Genomic DNA, 21,322 nt, shown 5'->3' with positions numbered 1-21,322 from the left:
GTCCCAGGAGGGCAGAGTGAGCACCCAGACACTGGTTTCACTCACTGTCATTCCGCTGGCTTCAGAGGGGCCACTCTTGATTTATACTCTTACAAGTGAGAGCACACGCAGTTTCTGATTTTTCACATTTCAGCTGACAAAGGAGCTGTGCCGGAGCAGGCCTTTCTGGGATAAGAATAGCATCTGCCATCTTAGGACACAGCACAGTTGTCCAGCACCTACACGGCAACGCATTGCAGTGAGATATAGAAGGCAAGCTACCCGCTGAGGAATGTCTTCAAGTGCTATTAGTGGAAGCGTATCATCTACACAAGCAGGCATGGCTCCACGCAGGATTCTTGCAAGAGGTGGCTATTTTTAGCTTTTGACACTGCTGATGAAGGGAGACAAATGACAAAGTGATCCTCCTGGCACTGGCAACCTCCAGAGCTCTCTGAGCAAGCCCCTTCTGGGAATGACTCTTGTCAAGGCTGCAGGGCCTGAGAGTGCAGGAGAGGGGGGCCAGGAGGGAGCTGTGAATTTGCTGGGGACATGAGGCTGAGCCTCGGTCCCACCAGCACTGCCCAGCTGCACTTACGGCAAGCTCTCCCTGAGGGCGGGAACCTGTCCCTGAACTTAGGACATTCTGCTGCCTGCTGTATTTTCAACCACATCCCTGAGCTCTAGGGAGAGAACAGGGGGGCATGGAACTTTGTGTAAGCAAAGGTTACAGTAGCTCAGAAGAGAACAGACACAGTTATACTCATGATCTGAGAGTTGCTTCATCTCCAGTGATTTGCCCGCACTTTCGTATCAGTACCTCTTGTAACATTTTCTTTTTACAAGTCATCAGAGAAACTATTTCCAGATGCCACACTTACCAATGTGTCCAGGAGTCACCAGCCGGCTCACTCTTCTTCACGGCTGCTGCCTTCTCTCTACCCTATGGCTGGCTTTTGCTGGCTACCTTGCTTTGTTCTGATGTCATGACACATCCTTGAGCTCCCACGGTGGAGCCAATGCAAGGCAAAGGAGAGTGCAGGGTCTGAAAAGTGGGATTTCAAAGAGTCTCAGAATTTTATGCTTGTACAGAGTAGCCCTGCCGTTACAGCTAACAGAGATGCTCATGCGATGTTGTGTGTCATCTAGACTCCACCCATCCCTATCTGAAGCTTCGGAGAAGCCTGCAGGTGTGTGTGGACAGGGATTCTAAAGCCACTCAAAAGGAGCACTGAGCTCATAGATGCGTTTGGACAGTCCAGGCTCACCACAGAGACCCCATCCATGATGGCAGAGCCAGGCACTCTGTCAGGCAAAGAGCAAGACTGCAGAGGATGAGGAGGCATGAAAAAGATTGGAGTCTGCTGGGAAGCCATGGGGAAAAGTTATGCAGTGTCCTCAGAAGGGAAAACTAGTCTGGCATCTCTGCAAAGTGCTGGGTAGCTTTTTTAAGGTCCTTGTGATTGAAAACCTAAAGAACCATCTCCCCTTGCTCTCTCAGACAGTAGTGACAGCAGTGACAGAGGTTCTGCTCACCAGTCCTCCCTAGTGACACTGGAAGCAAGCTGGACTTCCTTGCAAGAGCTGGTGTGTTGGTGAGGCTGCACCTGGGAGCCAGGTAGGGTGGATATTCATCCATTCATTGGATAATGCTGTCACAGACATACAGCCACAGAGCTGTTGGTTGAAACTTCCCAGTGGTGTGAGTGCCTGCTTGGAGGCAGAGCCCCCTCTATGGACTTCTAAAGCTTGGACCAAGAGACCAGTCTCAGTCCTTATCACTTCCCATCACCCTTAAGGAGCTCCAGTGGCAAGCTCTCCATTGTAAACATTGTAAGCCAATCAGGGCTGAAAGCATTCAGGGGCTACCTGCTTGGGCACAATCGTTTTCTGCACAGCTTTCATCCCTTCAGCCCACAGCACCAGCCTCACTCCCACCCTTTCTCCCCTTCTAGGCTTAGTGATCCATGGAGGATCCACCTCTGCTTTTGAGCAGCAGCCCTTGTACAGTAGACAGAGGTGAAAACACATGGACCCTCGTGAGCCATCAACACATACACTGTCCTCTGCTCCTGCATCGGCTTCTTGCTTCCCTTCAGTGCCAGCTGCACCTCACTCCTCAGTTGCTGCTAATGTCTTTCTCATCCACTCTGCATCAGTCCACACCAAGGGCTCCTGCGGTCAGGAGTCAGTCAAAGTAATGGGCTGTGAACACTTCAGACAGGGGCAGTGCGGCAACAGTGGGTGCAATTGTGCAAATTTCTACTCCTTAAAGGAACACCAAATTAACTTAGTAGTCCTCAGTTACTACTAACCTGTCTTTGACTCAGAGTACGCACAGCCCTGCAGAGCTTTCTGACAGAATCCTCCAGGGTTGTGTGGTCTTCCTGAAAACAAGGGACAGAATTTGCTTGGAAGCACAGAGCTGTCAGTTATGTGAGAGCATTGGTTTAGGCAGACATCTGTGTGCATGTCTTTAACGTACCATCACACTCTCCATGTGCCTTTTCACCCAAGGCCTAACGTTTCAGAATACTCCAGCTGAGACGGCTGATAGAGCACATGAGACTGTACGTGCGGCTGTACATGCCCAGCGTTCCTCTTCTGTCCAGATCAGGGTCTGAATGGAAGAAAAATTATTTGCCAATTTCCCCCTTCCCTTCTGACTCCCATCGACCAAAATATTGCCACCTTAGTATGTATTTAGGCTGAAGGGGAGCTTCAGGTATCTGAGGAAGTAATGGAGGAATACAGCCATCAGCTTTCTTCCTTTCCCTTGCCTGTGGACTTGCCACGCATGGCCTGACCTTTGAGGTGACATGCTGAGGAGGAGCATTCTTGCCACACAGTGTAAGGGAAATTGGCCCTGAGGAGGCCTCCTTCCACCCGGTTGGCCCCAGGCAGGGCTCAGCATTTTGCCACACTGCAGAGAAACTATGAGCAGGTGGTGACAGCAGCTGAGTGAATCTAGAGTAAGAGAAATTGCACAATTTAGAGGCACCGTGGAAGAGTCAGAACAGTGTGATAATTTCAGTGTCTGCTGAAAATTGTCTCTGCTGAGGAAATGTCTGTCCCATCATAGTGTGATGCACTGTGACATCTGATAGCTTACTCAGAGTCTGGTGGTTAGGATTTGTGATTGCCAAGATCAGAAACAAAAGCAGGCAAAGCAAAGAGGAAAGGGATTGCTCCCTCTTGCAACTCACGTGGGATGTAAGCTGTGCTGGAAGGTTAGTAGGAGAAGCATCAAGAATATGTGAGGGCAAGAGCAGTGCTAGAAGCTTGAAAGCATCTATAGGTGATTCACCAAAATCCTAAGCTTATTCAGGAATAAAAAACAAAGAAGCCACTGTTCATAGTGTGTGTGCAAATTAATCTACGGTCTTTATTCTCTACACATTGACATGGTTACAAATACATTGCAGAAGAAAGCAACAGAGGGTTCACATTTTGTGCATCCCTCAGGCCATTTTGTTTCCTCGTGACAACTTCATTCTTCCTCTTCTATCCTCCTATGAAACTCCCGGCTCTTCGCTCGTAGCTTGTTGACCTGTGACTCTGCAATGTCAGCCCGCTCCTCGGCTTCCTCCAGCTCATGCTGGATCTTGCGGAATTTGGAGAGGTTGACATTGGACAGCTCCTCCTGTGTGGGGAGAGGGAGTTGGTGGTGAGGAGCACAGGCTAGGGGTTGCACTGATTTGGCTGTTCCTTTCCTTCCACATAATTACCAAACTTATCTGGATTGCAGTGTTCCAGACGTCTTTCATAAAAATGCTTATTTAAATTATTTGAATTTTTTTGTGAAACATTTTTAGTACATTGTACATGTAGTATTATTAGTAAGAATTCCTTCTTAGAAATAACATCTGTTCTATGCCCCCAGAAATACTACATACATTTGCCCATTTATTTCCTTTCTTTGGTCTCATTCCTTTAGTACTTAAACACTAGACAAATATATAAACATGTCAGACAATATTTGGAGTCCTTCATTATTGACCTGTAGATTTCCCAGGTTTCCCATATGCTTTTCCTCAATTAATCCTCTTACCATCACTCAGAGTAATACTTACAGCCTCCTCAGATTGTCTCTTGTAGGATTTCACCTTCATCTGCAGCTTGTCCACCAGATCCTGGAGCCTGAGAATGTTCTTCCGGTCTTCCTCAGACTAGAGTGGTTGGTAAGCAGGAAAGAGAGAGAGTTGGTTTCCCCACAGCACCAGAAAACATGTCCTCTTGGAGTTCACGGAAAAATGCTTTGGCTTTCCGTGAGAAGGGTGCGTCAGCACAAAGACGCCTCCTGCCTTACCTGGTAGGTTAGCTCCTTCACCCTCCTCTCATACTTGCGCACACCCTTCACGGCTTCAGCACTGCGCTTCTGCTCAGCATCTACCTCCCCTTCCAGCTCCCGCACCTGCAATGAGAAGCCCATGTTTGGAGCTTGTTTGGAGCCAGGTGGCTCCCTTCATGACATGCTCACTTGTGCACAAATACCATCCCTACGCACCCTGGCCTCCAGCTTCTGGATTTGCTTCTTGCCTCCCTTCAGTGCCAGCTGCTCAGCCTCATCCAGACGGTGCTGCAGGTCTTTCACCGTCTGGTCCAGGTTCTTCTTCATCCTTTCCAGATGGGCACTGGTGTCCTGTTCCTTCTTCAGCTCTTCTGCCATCATGGCTGCCTGGAGAGGCAAAACAGCAAAGCCAGGTTGGGGCCAAAGATATTCTGGGGAGAATGCATCCATCACCCTCGGTGACAGAGTTCCCCAGCTCACATCTGTGATGGCCTTCTTGGCCTTCTCTTCGGCGTTGCGGGCTTCCTGGATGGTATCTTCCATTTCACTCTGAATTTGGGCAATGTCTGTTTCCAGCTTCTTCTTGGTGTTGATCAAGCTGGTGTTCTGTGCAAACAGAAATTGTAAGACTTGTATTCTGAGGCCTGAAATACCAAAGCTACAGCCTGAGCCAACTCTTTCCTCTTCAACCTTTAAATTCAGCGTTTGGAATTCTTTATTAAAGAATTGTTTACCAAATGTCAGTGGTGGGCTTAGGTGATGGGCTATGACCCTGTTTCCATTGTGGACAGCAGTATAGAGGCCATTCAAGACCATTGTCCTGCGTCACCCTCTACTACTCTAACAGTCATCTGTGTTAAGTGTCTACACAACGGGTTTGGGCACCAAGCCCTTACCTGGGTATGGAGGAGCTGCACACGCTCGCTTGCATCCAGAAGCTCCTGCTCAGCCACTTTCCTTGACCGCTCTGTCTGCTCCAGGGCTGCCCGCAGCTCCTCAATCTCAGCCTGCAAGAGGTTTGCTCTGCGCTCCACCATGGCCACCTGCTCCTTCAGGTCTTCCTGCGTCCTGAGTGCATCATCCAAATGTATCTGGGTATCCTGTAAAAGAGGAAAGAGAAATGACAAGGCAGCACAGCACACTAGGGTGCCAAAAATGTTAGAGAAGCCTTTCTTGTATGTGTAGCTTTGCTGAACGGACCTTGAGCACTGCCTGTGTGTTTCTCAGGTTCTTTTGTGCCTCTGCAGCCACACGGTTGGCATGGCTCAGCTGGATCTCCATTTCATTCAGGTCTCCCTCCATCTTCTTCTTCAGCCGCAGGGCTTCATTCCTGCTCCTGATCTCAGCATCCAGACTGCTCTGCAAGGACTCCACAATTCTGAGGTGATTTCTCTTCAGCTGGTCGATTTCCTCATCTTTCTCTGCTATCTTCCTGTCAATCTCAGACTTGACCTGGTTGAGCTCCAGCTGGAGGCGCAGGATTTTCCCCTCTTCATGTTCTAGGGAGGCCTGGACAAATGGTCACAAACACGTATAACATGGGTAGAGCTACTTCTTGTTTTCTTGATAATCACAGAATTTTTCAGAGAACCTGGCGTGGATGTGCTCCACAGCTAGAGCAGTAGGGGGACCGTGCATTTCTTAGCCATATTTCCCCACTGCTAGCGTTTCTAGTGTGGACAGCAGTGATTATGGGCACATACCTCAGCTTCCTCCAAGGCAGCCTGGATTTCAGATTTCTCCTGCTCAATCTGCTTCTTGACTTTCTCCAGCTCGTGGATTGCCTTTCCTCCCTCTGCAATCTGCTCCGTGAGGTCAGAAATCTCCTCTGTAGGGAAGGGTGAAACAAGGCATGGTCAGACATAGGGCATAAAGGGAAGGGCCCTCACACACCAGGGTGACAGGTCTCTTCTCATCACTGCAGGCACACACCCGTGTGGAGTGGTGGGTAGACAAGCTTGGGGGAAAGCCCGGCCAGCAGCAGAAAGCCACGGACTTACGCTGCAAGTTCTTGTTCTCACGCTTCAGCGTTTCCAGGTGGTCCAGGGACTCCTCATAGGCATTCTTCATCTTAAACAGCTCCGTGCTGAGAGAGCGAGACTCCTTCTGGGAAGCTTCCAGCTCAGCCTGTGTTTCCTCGTACTTCTGCTTCCACTCTGCCAGGATCTGGGCAGATCAACAGGGTGTGAGTATGGATGTGGCAGTTGTGAAGGGATGCTCTGCCCAGGAAGCACAGGGCCAGAGGCCAGAATACCTTGTCAAAGTTCTTCTGCTTCTTGTCCAGAGCTGCGCAGGCAGCATTTGCTCGCTCTACGTCAATCATCAGGTCTTCCACCTCGTTCTGCAGCCTCTGTTTTGTCTTTTCCAGGGAAGCACATTTGGCGTTGACAGCTTCAACGTGTTCCTCTGCATCCTGCAGGCGCTGTGCCAGCTTCTTCCTGGGAGGTGGTAAAAAGCTCATAGTTAGTGATCAAAGAGGAATGAGTATGCTCTCTACAACTGCACGCTGAGTCATTTTGCATTCTGTAGACTCCAATCCATAAGGTCTATAGGATAAAGTTTACCACATCTGTCATCCTTCCCCAAAGCAACCCCATGACTTATTTCTTTGAATATCTTGGTCTTCGCTTCCAAGGTCCCTTCTGAATTTTCATTGCCCCTCCTGCTTCCTTGCATCCTGTCACCACATACTTGGCCTCCTCCAGCTCTTCGGTGCGCTGAATAGCGTCCGTCTCATATTTGGTTCTCCACTGGGCCACTTCGCTGTTGGCTTTGGACAGGGCACGCTGCAGCTCACCCTTGGCTTCCTGCTCCTCCTCATATTGTTCCCGGAGCAAGTCACAGTCGTGGCGAGCAGATTGCAAGCCATGGGCCAGGGCATTCTTGGCCTGTGGTTAAAAGTATTGCAATAAGGAGTAGCTGTATTCTGGGAAATCTTTTCTTACTGCCATTTAAACGCTGGAGTATCTTCCAGGGAAATAGTAATTTACCCAGTGTACGATAATATCAAGCCAAAGGCTGATATATTGCAGGAAGCTAGGAGTCTGCACTGACAGAGCAGTGAGGTATAAATTTTATGAAATAAATACACATGAAGTGTCTTCACCTTTATCTCTTCCTCTAGTTGTCGCTTCAGTTCCTCAATCTGTTGGGTGAAGGCCTGTTTCCCTCTAGAAAGCTGAGAAATTAAAGCATCTTTTTCCTCAACCTGGCGTGCATATTCACCTGGAAAAGTTTGTATTTAGAAAATATTTTAACAGCCAAATTAAATGAATTTTAAATGAAATAAAGCCATTTAAAGGATTCTTCCATTTCTAAACTAGAGATTTGTTGCTTTACCAGATTCTGTCTGTAGACGTGCTCTTTGAGCACTGAGATCACTGATCATGCGTTGATTCTGCTCTTCCTTTGTTTTAAATTCACTTAGTTGGTCTTCCAAAGTGCGGCACATCTTCTCCAGGTTTGCCTAGGTGGAAAACATACATTTAAAAATGTGTTAATACCTGGACTCTGCCTTATTTACAGCAAGCAAATGTAGCCAGGAGATGCAGTTTACGTATCTATGGACAATATACATAAACCCAGGATGTATATATCAGATCAGAAGAAAAAAAGTTGTATTGTAACCTGGTGATGTTTAAGTACAAATATAAAAATAAATATTACATTGTTTACAAAGTGCTAATAAAAGTATTTCAGTACCTTGGCTTTGGAGACAGACTCCATGTTACTGGCCAAGTCATCTATCTCCATCTTCAGCTCACTCTTCTCCTTCTCCAGCTTCTGCTTGACTCGTTGCAGGTTGTCGATCTGCTCCCCAAGCTCAGCTGTGCTGTCTGCGTGCTTCTTCCGAAGGGTGGCAGCTGTGGCTTCGTGCTGCAGCGTGGCCTCTTCGAGGTCACGGCGCATCTTCTGAAATTCTGCCTCACGCTTCTTGTTCATCTCAATCTGAGCTGCTGTAGCCCCTCCTGCTTCTTCCAGGCGCTCGCTGATCTCCTCCAGCTCTCTGGAGAGGTCAGCACGGTGCTTCTCTGCTTTTGCCCGAGAGGTTCGCTCTGCCTCAATTTCCTCCTCCAGTTCCTCGATACGGGCCTGGGGAAAATGCGAGACCCTTCACACCCATGCCCTCCTTGTACTGATGTCCTTCAGCAGGGTGGAGGGAAAGGACCAGAGACTTGCCTGCAGCTCCTTGATCTTCTTCTGCAATTGCATGCCAAGAAGTTGCTCATCCTCAATTTTGCTCTGGATCTGGCTGATTTCAAAGTCTTTCCTTTGCACAAAGCATACAGAATCACAGTGTTAACACCTGAATAAAACTACCTAATAAATGCACCTGACCCACACTCAGGTGTCTCACAACCACACTTACTTTTTCAGTTTCTCATCCAGCTGCTGCTTATCATTTTCCAAATCCATTATGGTATCATGGGCCAGCTTCAGGTCTCCCTCAAGTTTCCTCTTAGCCCTTTCAAGGTCCATGCGCAGTTTCTTCTCTTGCTCCAGGGACCCTTCCAGCTAAACACAACAACACCATCAGTGCCAGGCAGGTCAAACTCCATACCTGTCCTGTCTTGCTGGAGGCACGTGTGCTTACATCATCCACTTGCTGCTCCAGCTTGGTTTTTGCTTTGGTCAATGTATTGACTTTGTCCTCTTCGGCCTGCAGGTCATCCAGTGTCTGCTGGTGGGCCTCTTGGAGGGCTTTCTTCTCTTTTGTCAGCTTCACAATGGTCTCATCCAGAGCTGCCATCTCCTCGGTGAGGTTTTTCACCTTTGACAAGAAGGGAGCAAGTGTAGATAAAAATGTGGTTTAAAACTTTATGCTGTATTACAGACTAGAATTCTTTCTCGAGTACGAGTGATGTCTTCTGAGTCTTACCTTGTTTTCGGTGGCATGTTTTTCCTTCTCAACCTTGGCCAAGGTTAACTCCAGGTCATCAATGTCTTTCTTCAGCTCTGAACATTCATCCTCCAGTTTTCTCTTCTTGGCTGTCAGCTCAGCATTAATTTCCTCCTCATCCTCGGCCCTTTCAGTCACCTCCTTAACTTTGGCTTCCAGCTGGATTTTGGTTTTGATGAGCTGGTCACACCTTTCCTCAGCATCAGCTAAAGCATCAGCTTCCTGATCATGAAAATGCACTTTTTTCAGAATATGTCTTTTGAGGGGATATTGTGTTTCTCAGCTTAATAATTTAGAATATTAAAAGTTATTTTATGGTTAAATATCTGTTTTATGTTCCAGCAGAAAGTATGTGCTTGTAGGAGTTTTAAGGAGCAGACCAAAATCTTTCTCGATGCAATGGTCTGCAGCTTCCTCACAAGAGGGAACAGCAGGGGAGGTGCTGATCTATTTTCCCTGGTGACCAGCAATTAGACCTGAGGGAATAGCATGAACCTGATTCCGGAGTGGTTCAGACTGAGTATTAGGAAAAGAATCTTCACCAAGAGAGCGGTCAGGCACTGGAACAGGCTCTCTAGGGAAGTGGTCACAGCACTGAGCCGGCTGGAGTTCAAGAAGTGCTTGGACAATGCTCTCTACATAGGGTTTTATTTTTGGGTAGTCCTGTGTGTAGCCAGGAGTTGGACTTGAAGATCAACTGTATGAAGTTCAACAAGGCCAAGTGCCGGGTCCTGCATCTGGGGCGCAACAACCCCAAGCAGCGCTACAGGCTGGGAGACGAGTGGTTAGAAAGCTGCCTGGCAGAGAAGGACCTGGGAGTATTGGTTGATAGTCGGCTGAATATGAGCCAGCAGTGTGCTCAGGTGGCCAAGAAGGCCAACAGCATCCTGGCTTGTATAAGAAACAGTGTGGCCAGCAGGTCTAGGGAAGTGATTGTCCCCCTGTACTTGGCTCTGGTGAGGCCGCACCTTGAGTACTGTGTTCAGTTTTGGGCCCCTTACTACAAGAAGGACATGGAGGTGCTCGAGCATGTCCGGAGAACGGCAACGAAGCTGGTGAGGAGAACAAGTCTTACGAGGAGCAGCTGGGCAAGCTGGGATTGTTCAGCCTGGAGAAGAGGAGGCTCAGGGGCGACCTTATTGCGCTCTATAGATACCTTAAAGGAGGCTGTAGCGAGGTGGGGGTTGGTCTGTTCTCCCACATGCCTGGTAACAGGATGAGGGGGAATGGGCTAAAGTTGCACCAGGGGAGGTTTAGGTTGGATATTAGGAAGAACTTCTTTACTGAAAGGGTTGTTAGGCATTGGAATGGGCTGCCCAGGGAAGTGGTTGAGTCACCATCCTCGGAGGTCTTTAAAAGACATTTAGACGTAGAGCTTAGTGATATGGTTTAGTGGAGGACTTGTTAGTGTTAGGTCAGAGGTTGGACTCGGTGATCTTGGAGGTCTCTTCCAACCTAGATGATTCTGTGATCCTCGTGGGTCCTTTCCAACTCAGGATATGCTATGATTCTATGATTGTTTGATAAGTCTCACCCATGATATACATACAATCATGGAATGCCCTTACTAGAACTTTCTGGCAGTACCTAGTTATGTTTTTAAAAGCATCATTTAATGAACTACAAAGTAATTGATTTAAATTTTACTTGTTATGTGTCTTTTGAAAATTTAATTGTAAACATCGGCCTTGTAGCCACTGTTAAGTTAGAATGAGGCACACTGGTCCTACTCACAGCCTGCACTTGGAGCTGCAGATCATTTTTCTCCTGCACCAGCTTCACCATTTTCTCCTCCAGCTCCTTCCTCTTTGCCTCAGACTTTGCAAGCTCTTCCTTGGTTTTCTCAAACTCTTGTTTCATGTTGGCCATCTCCTTCTCAGATTCTGCACTCTTCAGCAAGGGCTTGATCTTGAAGAACAGCTTCATCCAGGGCCAGTGCTTGACATTCATGAATGCACGAATATTGTACTGGATGCAGAAGATGGACTCTCTGAAAGGTAAGTGAAATAAATATTAAAAATTTAGGCGCAGATGACAAAATATACCAAATACAGTGAACTTGATTTAAATAAATGTTTACCTCCTCTCCACCATTTTCTGGTACTCCACTCTCATTAGGAAACCCCTGCACCTGGCCTGTGTGCGAGTAATGAGCTGTGCCAGCTTCTCATCCCTCATCTCCTCCAAAAGGCCTACTAGCCCGGCTTTGAAGAACACCTTAGGTAAGAACATAAAAATAGGTATAGTCTATGAGCTTGCTGTTCACAGTGGCCCATATCCCGTCTGCCATGGCAGATTATATGGGAAGTTAAGAGAAAGAGCAAAACCACAAAGAATGTATGCAGTGATGGATCCTCTTTTATATCTTCAGGCATCCTGGTCTGGTTATTGCAGTCATATTACTGCAGTTGAGAAACTATAATAGCCAGATCTTATTCATTTGTTTTTATTAATCCTTGATTCTTCTATTCTACAACTTTGTCTTCAATTAGGAACCCTGAATTAGAATCATCCTATGACAATGAATTTCACTGTTTTATTGAAGTGGTGAGTCAAAAAGTATTTAGTTGATGTGTTTTAAACACTGACGTGTCAGTGTTTGATGATTTCACGTGCTTTCTGAAGTATCTCAGTATCATTCTTAAGCTGTACAGAACAAAAACACACAGTACTTGAAACAAACAGTTTTGGTACCTTGGTGTGACCAAATTTATATTGTGTGTGGTCTATATCAATTGATCCAAGAAGTTTCTCACAAGCCTTCTTGCTGTCAATGAACTGTCCCTCTGGAATAGCACTTGCATTTAATACTTTGTATCTGGGGGAGAAAATGGTAATATAAGGAGGTCTGTTGTTGAGACCAATTGACTGATACACTACAAAAAAGAGAACGTAACTCCACTGCTAAATGTAAATGTTAGAGAAGGTTCTATTCACCAGAGGTGAATTTTAAATTTCATAAGCTACTTAAGATGGCCAAAATGATCTAGGAACGGGAAGCAGTCTGACCTCTGTTTAAAATCTGCATACAGGACTCTGTTGGGAAATCCTTTCCTGCAAATTCTGATCCCTTCCAGCACACCATTACACCGAAGCTGATGCAGCACCAGCTCATGTTCCATGGCACCTAACAATTCAGAGCACAAATGGATGTTGTATTCTGTAATACATCAGGGAAGACCTGCACCATATTGAAGACTTTCTATATGTAAGTCTCTTACCAGGCGTTTTTGTTTCATTTGGGATGATGCAGCGTACAAAATGGGGGTGGGTGCTTCTCAGATTTGTCATCAGCTTGTTTAAATTTTCCTGGGAGAGTCATTAACAAAAGTTTATATTAGCAAATGTAATTTCCAATGTAAGCATCAAGCAATTTGTACTGAGATAATGTGTTATCAAATATTAGCTTGCAGAATCCTGAACTGAAGCCACCTGCACCAGTTTTCTGACTTTCCACATATCTTTGTTATTATTAACTTAAGGTATTAAGCTTGTCTGTTTAGTCTGTAGGAACTCTGTACTCTTAAACATACAGTTTTATGACATTTCACTGACTCTAGTGAAATACCTTCATTAGAAATTATATCCTCCTTCCATTATACGTTCCAGGAGGGATATACTGATACTCCTCTGATGCGGTTTGAAGCATACTACAGTAGACATTTAAGGTGGGTCATATGGTTCACACTACATAGAACCTTCCTATTTTCTCCACTAAAAGCAAGAGTAACAGGCTGAATTTTATGTGTCTCGATTTCATGTTTTGCTTGTAAGTAAGGTAAGATGAGAACAAGGTGAGATGAATCCCAGGGCTGGTCTGTAACTAATATCTGTATAATTATTTATAAATAATTATTGTCTATAATTAGGGTAGGGAGGCAGGTACCTCCAGAGAACATTTCAGACTACCTAAATTAAGTAGTCCAAACATTAACATGTCTAAACTTTAAAATGCCTAAACCAGCCGGATATTGGAAGAAAGTCTGAAAACTTAAGAGCAATACAACCTAAATGCAGCAAGGTTCACCTCTTACTTCTTAAAGTATTATGATCTTAAACACGGGCTTATTACATTATTTTTGAATGATATGTGCTGGCAATAATTTCCCATTTGCAAGGCAAAAGCCTTGCAAACATAGCCTAGATCTATGATTATTTATCCTAGGTTGTATACACAAAGTCCATATCATGTTTCAGAGTACTGGCTAGAGGCTATGTCAGGTGATCAAGAATCATATGACAACAGATATGTAGGAGGAATTAGGCTGGATCAAGAAGAGAGCCCTGAGTGAATATCATAATGAGTGAATATCATAATGAGTGAATATCATAATGAGTGAATATCATAATAAATAGCCTCAGGGGAGACTCAGCATTTTACCTGACAGAAGTGTATGGAGCAGCCAGGCAGCAAAGCTTGGTTATAAGAAAAAACTGCCAAGTATCTCACATCTTAAAAATTCATAGCCCAAGGTTTATTTCAAGCATAACTGATCCATGAATCATGGAAAAAATACTAGAGATACAAATGGAGCAAACAGCTTGCCTCCAGGCCTCTGTGCATAAACAATGGTTAAAAGGTAATAAAAGGTTCTGAAGCAGAGGTGGGCATCTAAAGGAAATCTGTGTCTTCTAGGTATATTTTAGAAGTTTTCTGGAGAAGTGGACACAGCCAAATGTTGTGCATTCAATGGAAAAGAGCATAAATAAGTTACAGTGGATTTTCTCCTAAGGCCCAAGAACATCAATTTTTTTTTTTACACAACTAAGCCAAAAAAAGATGGGCTATTTTAAGTGACGAATTTCCTCCTTATATTAGGAAAAAAATATTGAACTTTGTACTGCACCCGGAAAAGAGCTGAGACAGTCTGGAATGAAGAACCTTTCTTCTTGCCACCTTTCTTGCCAGCACCAGCACTAGCCTCTGCAAAATTAAAAATATATAAAATAGATTTTATATTTTTGTTATTGCCTCTTACAATTCCTTTTTCTAAGCTGTACATCAGTGAAAATATGACTTTCATAGATCTGACCTGCTTCTGCTCCACCATAGTTGGCAAACAGTAAGGCCAATGTTTTCAGTGAAGACTTCTGGTATAACCCAATGACAGTTTCGTTCAAGGGGTCCTTGTTCTTCTCAAGCCAGCCAGTGATGTTGTAGTCCACTGTGCCAGCATAGTGTATCAGGGAGAAGTGGGCCTCAGTCTTGCCTTTGGTAGGCTTGGGCTTCTGGAAATTGCTGGACTTGCCCAGATGCTGGTCATAAAGCTTGTTCTTGAAAGAGGTGTCAGTTGCCTTGGGGAACATGCACTCCTCTTCCAGAATGGAAAAGATGCCCATAGGCTGGAAGAAACACACAAGAGAGACAAATTGCAATTTAGTTTTATGGGCAATTATGGTCTTTACCTAGTCAGAGTAGCAGAACACAGGCATAAGTGCTCATCAGAAAAAGCTATTTTTCAGTCACATTTTATGCTAGAAAATGTGATTAAACATATTGATAGTTATGTTTTTTACACCAAATGATTCATAATGATAAATGGAAATTCCTTTAGTTTGTGTTGAAAAGCTTCTTTATATAACCAGGGCACTACCTTCTTATTCAGAGGAACACAAACATATACAGATGTCATAAAAGTAATTGAACCAAAATGAGTATACAGTACACCCCTACAGAAAAGGCAGGCACCTATCCTGTGCTGCATTGAGAAGAATATTATCAGCAGGTTGAGGGAGGTGATCCTTCCTCTCTACTCAGCTCTGCTGAGAAACATCTGAAGTGCTTTGTCCAGTTCTGGGCTCCCCAGTACAAGAAAAGCATAGGCATACTAGAGTAAGCACAGTGAAGGGCCACTAATATATTTAGACTGGAATATCTGACATACAAGCAGAGGCTGAGAGAGCTGAGACTGTTGAGCCATGAGAAGAGAAGGCTCCGGAGGATCTTACCAATGTGTATAAATACTTAATGGGGGGTGGGAAGGAAGATGAAGCCAGTCTCTTTTCAGCAGTTCTCAGTGACAGTACAAGGTGCCACAGGCACAAATCGAATTACAGGAAATTCCATTTAAATGTAAGAAAATGTTTTTTTTACTGTGAGAGTGGTCAACCGTTGGAACAGATTCCCCAGAGTATCTATTCCTAGAGTATCATCTGAGATATTCAAAACCGAGCTTTACATGGTCCTGAGAAACCTGTCTAGTTAACCCTGCTTTGACCAAGGGAGTTAGATTAAATGATCTTACAGTTCTGTGATTATAATTTCTTATCATCTTGACAGCCAATGAACATTAAATTCCATGTTCAATATGAATACCTTCTTATTCTAAATCAAAGGATTCACATTAAGTGCAACCGTTTGCAATCAGTTATGCATTTCCATCTTCTATGTTTATTTTACAAACGATATATCTATTTTGCTGTAGGAGCACAAGTCTGTTGGACCTGAAAGGTGAGCTGGAGACTTTTAACTGGAAACTGTTTCTATCTGTTTTGAAAAAAAAAATACAGTTTTGTTGGGAGTTTAACAATCTTTTGGCACTTCAGAAAATATCAGTTCAAACCTGCCCTGTGACACCACCTTAATGTCTCATTTGACAGATAAAATAAACTAAGCAGCTAAGTATTCTTGAATAACAAAAGTTGAACATTTGGACATGAACGTGAGCGATCCCTTTGAAAAATTAGACTAAGTAATTATAATATTCCCATGCCCATACCTTCTCAATGAGCTCAATGCAAGCAGCCAGGTCCATCCCAAAGTCAATGAATGTCCATTCAATCCCTTCCTTCTTGTACTCCTCCTGCTCCAGCACGAACATGTGGTGGTTGAAGAACTGCTGCAGTTTCTCATTGGTGAAGTTGATGCACAGCTGCTCAAAGCTGTTGAACTGGAAATAGAATGAGAAAGATCCATATCTGCAAGATGCAGCAGTAACTGCAAAACCTTATCCTTTAAAAATAAGGAATGCAGTTACTTTGGTTTCATAGTGACTGAGCATTTCTTCAGTCAGCTTTACATCTATATAACAAAATAGAGAAATGCATGACATTCATTGTTCACAATTATATTTTTCTCCTCGATAAAACTGTGAAAATAGAATGTATTTCCTATGTTATCTTAGAACAAATTACAGAATAAAAAATACAAAGTTAGGCCTATTATGATGTATGTGTTTTATACTGTGTTGAACTTGATCATTTAAACTAAGAAATTTTTCTGCTTGAACCTTTCTGCTCTTTTGAGTTTGCACATCTTGAAAATGAGCCTATTGTTATAAGAAAAGTCCTTTCAGAAGTCATTTTTTACTTCATGACAAAAAAAAAAAGAGGCAATTAGCTACAAAAAAAAAAAAAAGGAGTTGATCATATGTGTTCTTTAAAAATATGTCTGAGAGTTGTCAGAACACCCAGCTGTCATTTCTAAGCAGCTCTTACCAAATCTTTGTTACTCACATCAAAGATCTCAAACCCAGCAATGTCCAAGACACCAATGAAGTACTGCCTGGGCTGCTTTGTATCCAGCTGCTGGTTGATACGAACAACCATCCACAAGAACATCCTCTCATAGACAGCCTTTGCCAGAGCACCTACAGCATTGTGAACCTAAAACAAAAGTAAATGCCTGCAGTTAGAACACAGAGCAGAGGAGAATCAAAGGGATATTATTTCAAAGCATGGTTACAGGTTACCATGTTTCTCACCTGTTGCACAGTTTGACCCTTGGTCACATATTCATTCCCAACTTTGACTCGAGGGTAACACAATGCCTTGAGCATGTCAGCTGAATTCAGGCCCATCAGGTAGGCAGCCTTGTCAGCAACTAAATAGCAAAGATAGACAGGAAAAAAAATAGAATTTTTTGTCATATAGATTTTGGATCTCTAAGGGCTGCAGTGTTCAGGTTTCTGTTCTTTGAAATATGTTGAAAGACTGTCACAGATATAATCTGTATAGCAGCAAAGTCTTAATTATGCATGTTGAACTTTTCTGAAAGAACTTATGTTTGAAGGTCTTCATTGAAGCATGCAAAATGCAATGAAGTTTTCAAAAAAAATCTGCAGCTTGTTAATCTGAATATTTCTAGTATGTGTGTAGCTCAGAAGTTGCAGTGACCTCAGGCAGGTAATGAGCTATACTCCAAATGTGATCAAAAACACCCAAATATTTAGAGTGGAACACACAGAGGATCTCTCTGTACTATTTCGGATTCAGCATCTACAGCCCTTTCTGAGCTTTGGTTTCTACTGATCTTCTGTAAAATTCAGTGGTTTTCATCCTTTTTCAGACATGACTATGGCACTTCCCAACTTCTGCCTAGTTCTTTAAAAAGAGAAGACTCTGAAAACCGGAGGCATGGGTTCTAGCTCCTGCTCTGACAGAGAGGAATCAAATCGACCTCTCTCATCAGAGTTCCCTGGACATCTGACAGGTGAGGGTGAATGAAAATATGGCCCCCTATCCTGTTAGAGCTGAATCACTTTATTGTTCCACAAAGATTGCCAGGCATTCCCAATAAAAATATGACTAGTAATGTTACAGTAAAGGCATCCATGGCTACTGGCTTCCTGGCACTGTTTAGAAGGCAGTTTAAAATGTCAATTTTTCACTGTATAGGATATGTAAATCCAGAGATTATACATCAGAGAAAATGATGTACTGTGAGGAGAAGTGAGATTTTTTTCTGACTTGCTGTTTTCCTTGAAATCCTAAAATCTAACTTTAGATGACTCTGTTTCTTTCACATACAGAGTGGCTCAGAGAATATTTAATTTCTGAGTTTGACAATACCTTCTGTGCCATCTGGCTCTGCCTGCTCCTCTCGCTGTTTCTGCTTGAACTTCAAGTTCCCATAGTGCATGACAGCCCCTGTCAGCTTGTAGATGGCAGTCTTTTCATCAGCAGTGAAGCCCAGGATGTCAATGGCACTCTGGTAATAGAATCAGTAAAGTGGAATATTTGCCTGTTATATGATGTATGACCTGTACCAGCTTGCCTGTTTCACAAGTTACTTACATCTGTAGCCATCAACTCCTCCTTGTCATCAATGCTGGGAACAGTGATCTCACCTTGACTCACAAAAGGGTAGTCATATGGGTTGGTAGTGATAAGGAGCATTTCTGAAAACAAATGTTGATGGGTTAAATTTCATTGTTTCTACAGTGTAATTCATTGGTGCTCAGTGATCTTCCTCCAAAAAAAGCTCAGTGATGCCTCCTACCAATTAGCTCTGGCTTCTTGTTGGAGGTGACCTGATAAAAAATGTGGTAGCTTCTTTCTGCCTTGAGCTGGAAAGTGACTCTGGACTTCTCCAGCAGATCTGGTAAGGAAGGTAGAAAGTGATAGGCACAAGAAAGCACACGGAGGTAGGAATTTAGGAAGGGGTGTGATCATGCCAGGATGTCACTTACAAGTTTCAATGTCAGCAGAAGCCAGTTTGCCTGTGGCCCCAAAGTGGATTCTGATGAATTTGCCCTGTTGAGGGGAAAAAGAACCACTTCAGCCTGGATAGATTCTTTTGACATCTCTTTATGTAAGAATGCCACTAGCCTCATCACTACTGTTAGGAGGGATTTTGTCCAAAGCTACAACTCACAAAGCGCGAGGAGTTGTCGTTTCTCACAGTCTTGGCATTTCCAAATGCCTCCAGCAGTGGGTTGGCGCTGATGATTTGGTCCTCAAGTGTTCCCTACAGGACAATAATTATTCCTCGATATACTTTCCAAAAACAAGGAACAGAAAAAAACACTGATTCAAGCCACTACCTATTAATGTACCTGCATTTTGCCAGACTGCTCCTCCTTCTTCTTCTCCCCACTAGCTGCAATTGTTGCAAAGTACTGGATGACACGCTTTGTGTTCACAGTCTTCCCTGCACCAGATTCTCCACTGCCAAATGAAATAGAGAAGCAGAGAGAGTGTGGTCAGGCAGCAGACACCCTGGTCCAGGGTAGCCCTGCAGGGACCCGAGCAGGAAGTGTACTTACGTGATCAGGATTGACTGGTTCTCGCGGTCTGTGAAAGAGGCAGAATGAAAGTTTTTAGCCATTGTCCTGAATAGAACTGAGTTAGTTGACTGAAAAGTAAATCTGTAAATGTAAGTTGGGGCTTCTCCAGAAAGTCCAAACAGTAACTCCTAGAAGACAGTACTGAATTTCCTTCCACATCCTAACAGTAGTAAATACAAGCTCTGCTGGACCCATACAACTCTCAGATGCACATGGTCCTCAGACAAACTGTGTATGCACTTGCCCTTCACACAGTTCTCATCAAGGAATCAAATCAAACTGACTACCTGTGTTCAAAGCAAAGATTGTATGGTATCATACAATCATACATACCATATTGTATGGTATGCATACAAAGATTGTATGCTTTCTGTTCCCTCACTGAAAAAAAAAAAAAAATATGAGCTCAGTATTATGTCTGTGATGGGAGAGTGTAGAATTGGGTACAATAGCACACAGTGCTCAATGTATGCATGCTTCTGGTACAGTTTGTCTTGCAATTGTCAATTTCTCTCACTCAGCTCCATGGTGTTTGTAGCTGCCTTGTCACATGCTCCAGTAAGAGCCGTGAGGCTTTTTGGTTTAGATTGCTTTGAATGAGATCAGGCACTCACCAGTCAGCATGAACTGATAGGCATTGTCAGAGATGGAGAAGATGTGTGGAGGGGCCTCCTGGCGCTTTTTGCCTCGGTAGGCCAACACCACCTCCGGGTTGTACACCGGCAGCCACTTGTAGGGGTTGACAGTGACACAGAAGAGACCCGAGTAGGTCTGCGAGGAAGGGAGACAGCACATTGGCTTCTGCTCAGCCTGGCACAGCAGGCCTTCCAGCTACCCAAAGGAATGCAGCTGCTGGTACTTACGTAGATCATCCAGGCTGCGTAACGCTCTTTGAGGTTGTACAGCACAGCGGGTTCGTGGAGGTGGGTCATCATGGCCATGTCCTCGATTTTATCATACTTGGGAGGGTTCATGGAGAAGACCTGATCATCCTTCACGGTCAGAGTCTGCCAAGGAAATGAAAGAATATGTCTGCATATGTCAGCTAAAAGTTCAGTGTGAATCAAATATTGATCTGAAGATTCCTTTTCTCTTACCTCTCCTGCTTCAGTCTTGACAGTAACCTTCCCTGTTTCCCTGCTCTGGATTGTCCCTTTTACAAAGGATTCCTTCGGATGGGCCACAAAGACGGATGACTTGGCATCAAAAGGTTTGTTCTGGGCCTCAATTCTCTCCTTTTCTGACTTTCGGAGGTAGGGAGCCGCCTCCCCAAAGACAGCCATCTCAGCATCTGCAGAGGCCATGTCTGTGCTTTACCGAAGGCACGTCAGCAGAAGACTCTAATGGCTAGAAGTAATATGGCATTGATTATTTATGTCTATTCTGTAAGACTGGGAAATCTTTTACATCATGTTCCTTGTTTTCTCATCACAATCTAATATTTGGAACATCTGTAATGACCTATCTGAAGATCCTAATCTTTAGGTTACTTAGAAAATGAGGATATAATTGATGTAGCCTAGTTCTTCAGACTTCTAGGAGAGCAATATCTAATCACCTTGCACAACTGAAAGTTTGGCTTTTTAAGAATACCATATCTGTAAGATGAGAGTGAAGCTACTTAGCAAGTTTTAATAAGACTATATAAGACTTAATAAGACTTAATAAGACTTAATAAGACTTCGCTATTAGAAGTAGAAATACAAGTGGAACATTTTGTTGAAAAGAGTAAAAGTGGAGAAACATTTCTGAAAAGCTGTAGTATAGGAGACCTACAGTCCTGGAAAATATTGAACCAATGGGGCATTTACTTATTAACTCCGATGGTAAAAGGAAGGCCATGGGAAATTAATGAATTTTGCTACTGAAGTTGCCAACAGAAGAAAAGGGCAAGTCTTTTATCTTTTAGTACTCTGCCGTAATTTAATTTGTTTATGCGTTTGTCATTGTTAAGTACAATATCTAAATAATCCCAGCCCCAAAGTTCTGACTTGAGTGAAACAAAATTCAAGCACTGAAATTGGAATTGCTACGCTTGTATGAAGCTCCCAGATAAATACTTCCTTAAAAAAACATCCAGGAGCAGGTGAGTTCTCCAAACTTTAGAAAACAAGAATACTTCTTTAGATGTTTTGTTAAACATGT

General features: G+C 43.9%; 1 protein-coding gene and 1 long non-coding RNA gene across 2 annotated transcripts in view; one reads left to right on the top strand and one right to left on the bottom strand.

Moving 5' to 3' along the window:
- Positions 1 to 3,034: 3,034 nt before the first annotated feature.
- The window catches only part of LOC308180146 (myosin heavy chain, skeletal muscle, adult-like), a 43,972-nt gene continuing 25,684 nt past the window's right edge, over positions 3,035 to 21,322 (bottom strand). Inside the window, exons 6-43 of the mRNA XM_080561342.1 lie at positions 20,275 to 20,524; positions 20,041 to 20,184; positions 19,792 to 19,948; positions 19,157 to 19,184; positions 18,947 to 19,058; positions 18,766 to 18,858; positions 18,581 to 18,644; positions 18,391 to 18,489; positions 18,186 to 18,289; positions 17,961 to 18,099; positions 16,874 to 16,992; positions 16,626 to 16,775; positions 15,890 to 16,060; positions 14,204 to 14,513; positions 14,018 to 14,094; positions 12,392 to 12,479; positions 12,180 to 12,297; positions 11,865 to 11,988; positions 11,251 to 11,387; positions 10,905 to 11,160; positions 9,150 to 9,392; positions 8,865 to 9,041; positions 8,640 to 8,785; positions 8,450 to 8,540; positions 7,973 to 8,362; positions 7,610 to 7,736; positions 7,377 to 7,495; positions 6,962 to 7,158; positions 6,525 to 6,708; positions 6,271 to 6,436; positions 5,974 to 6,098; positions 5,471 to 5,779; positions 5,167 to 5,370; positions 4,751 to 4,876; positions 4,487 to 4,657; positions 4,289 to 4,393; positions 4,053 to 4,148; positions 3,035 to 3,622 (exon numbers count right to left, since the gene is read on the bottom strand). Coding sequence (XP_080417468.1) covers positions 3,470 to 3,622; positions 4,053 to 4,148; positions 4,289 to 4,393; positions 4,487 to 4,657; positions 4,751 to 4,876; positions 5,167 to 5,370; positions 5,471 to 5,779; positions 5,974 to 6,098; positions 6,271 to 6,436; positions 6,525 to 6,708; positions 6,962 to 7,158; positions 7,377 to 7,495; positions 7,610 to 7,736; positions 7,973 to 8,362; positions 8,450 to 8,540; positions 8,640 to 8,785; positions 8,865 to 9,041; positions 9,150 to 9,392; positions 10,905 to 11,160; positions 11,251 to 11,387; positions 11,865 to 11,988; positions 12,180 to 12,297; positions 12,392 to 12,479; positions 14,018 to 14,094; positions 14,204 to 14,513; positions 15,890 to 16,060; positions 16,626 to 16,775; positions 16,874 to 16,992; positions 17,961 to 18,099; positions 18,186 to 18,289; positions 18,391 to 18,489; positions 18,581 to 18,644; positions 18,766 to 18,858; positions 18,947 to 19,058; positions 19,157 to 19,184; positions 19,792 to 19,948; positions 20,041 to 20,184; positions 20,275 to 20,481 — 5,826 coding nt within the window. The 5' untranslated portion in view covers positions 20,482 to 20,524 and the 3' untranslated portion in view covers positions 3,035 to 3,469. The remainder of the gene's footprint in view (positions 3,623 to 4,052; positions 4,149 to 4,288; positions 4,394 to 4,486; positions 4,658 to 4,750; positions 4,877 to 5,166; positions 5,371 to 5,470; positions 5,780 to 5,973; positions 6,099 to 6,270; positions 6,437 to 6,524; positions 6,709 to 6,961; positions 7,159 to 7,376; positions 7,496 to 7,609; positions 7,737 to 7,972; positions 8,363 to 8,449; positions 8,541 to 8,639; positions 8,786 to 8,864; positions 9,042 to 9,149; positions 9,393 to 10,904; positions 11,161 to 11,250; positions 11,388 to 11,864; positions 11,989 to 12,179; positions 12,298 to 12,391; positions 12,480 to 14,017; positions 14,095 to 14,203; positions 14,514 to 15,889; positions 16,061 to 16,625; positions 16,776 to 16,873; positions 16,993 to 17,960; positions 18,100 to 18,185; positions 18,290 to 18,390; positions 18,490 to 18,580; positions 18,645 to 18,765; positions 18,859 to 18,946; positions 19,059 to 19,156; positions 19,185 to 19,791; positions 19,949 to 20,040; positions 20,185 to 20,274; positions 20,525 to 21,322) is intronic.
- Positions 11,050 to 16,527, top strand: LOC308180159. Its single transcript, XR_013940781.1, has 3 exons — positions 11,050 to 11,167; positions 11,289 to 11,392; positions 12,203 to 16,527. It is a non-coding gene; the product is annotated as an uncharacterized lncRNA (long non-coding RNA).

The sequence above is a fragment of the Anser brachyrhynchus genome (assembly GCF_964034855.1).
Source record: "Anser brachyrhynchus genome assembly, chromosome: 18".
NCBI lineage: Eukaryota > Metazoa > Chordata > Aves > Anseriformes > Anatidae > Anser > Anser brachyrhynchus.
Note: the sequence above shows the minus strand (reverse complement) of the source record. Positions and strands in the feature narration are given on the sequence as shown.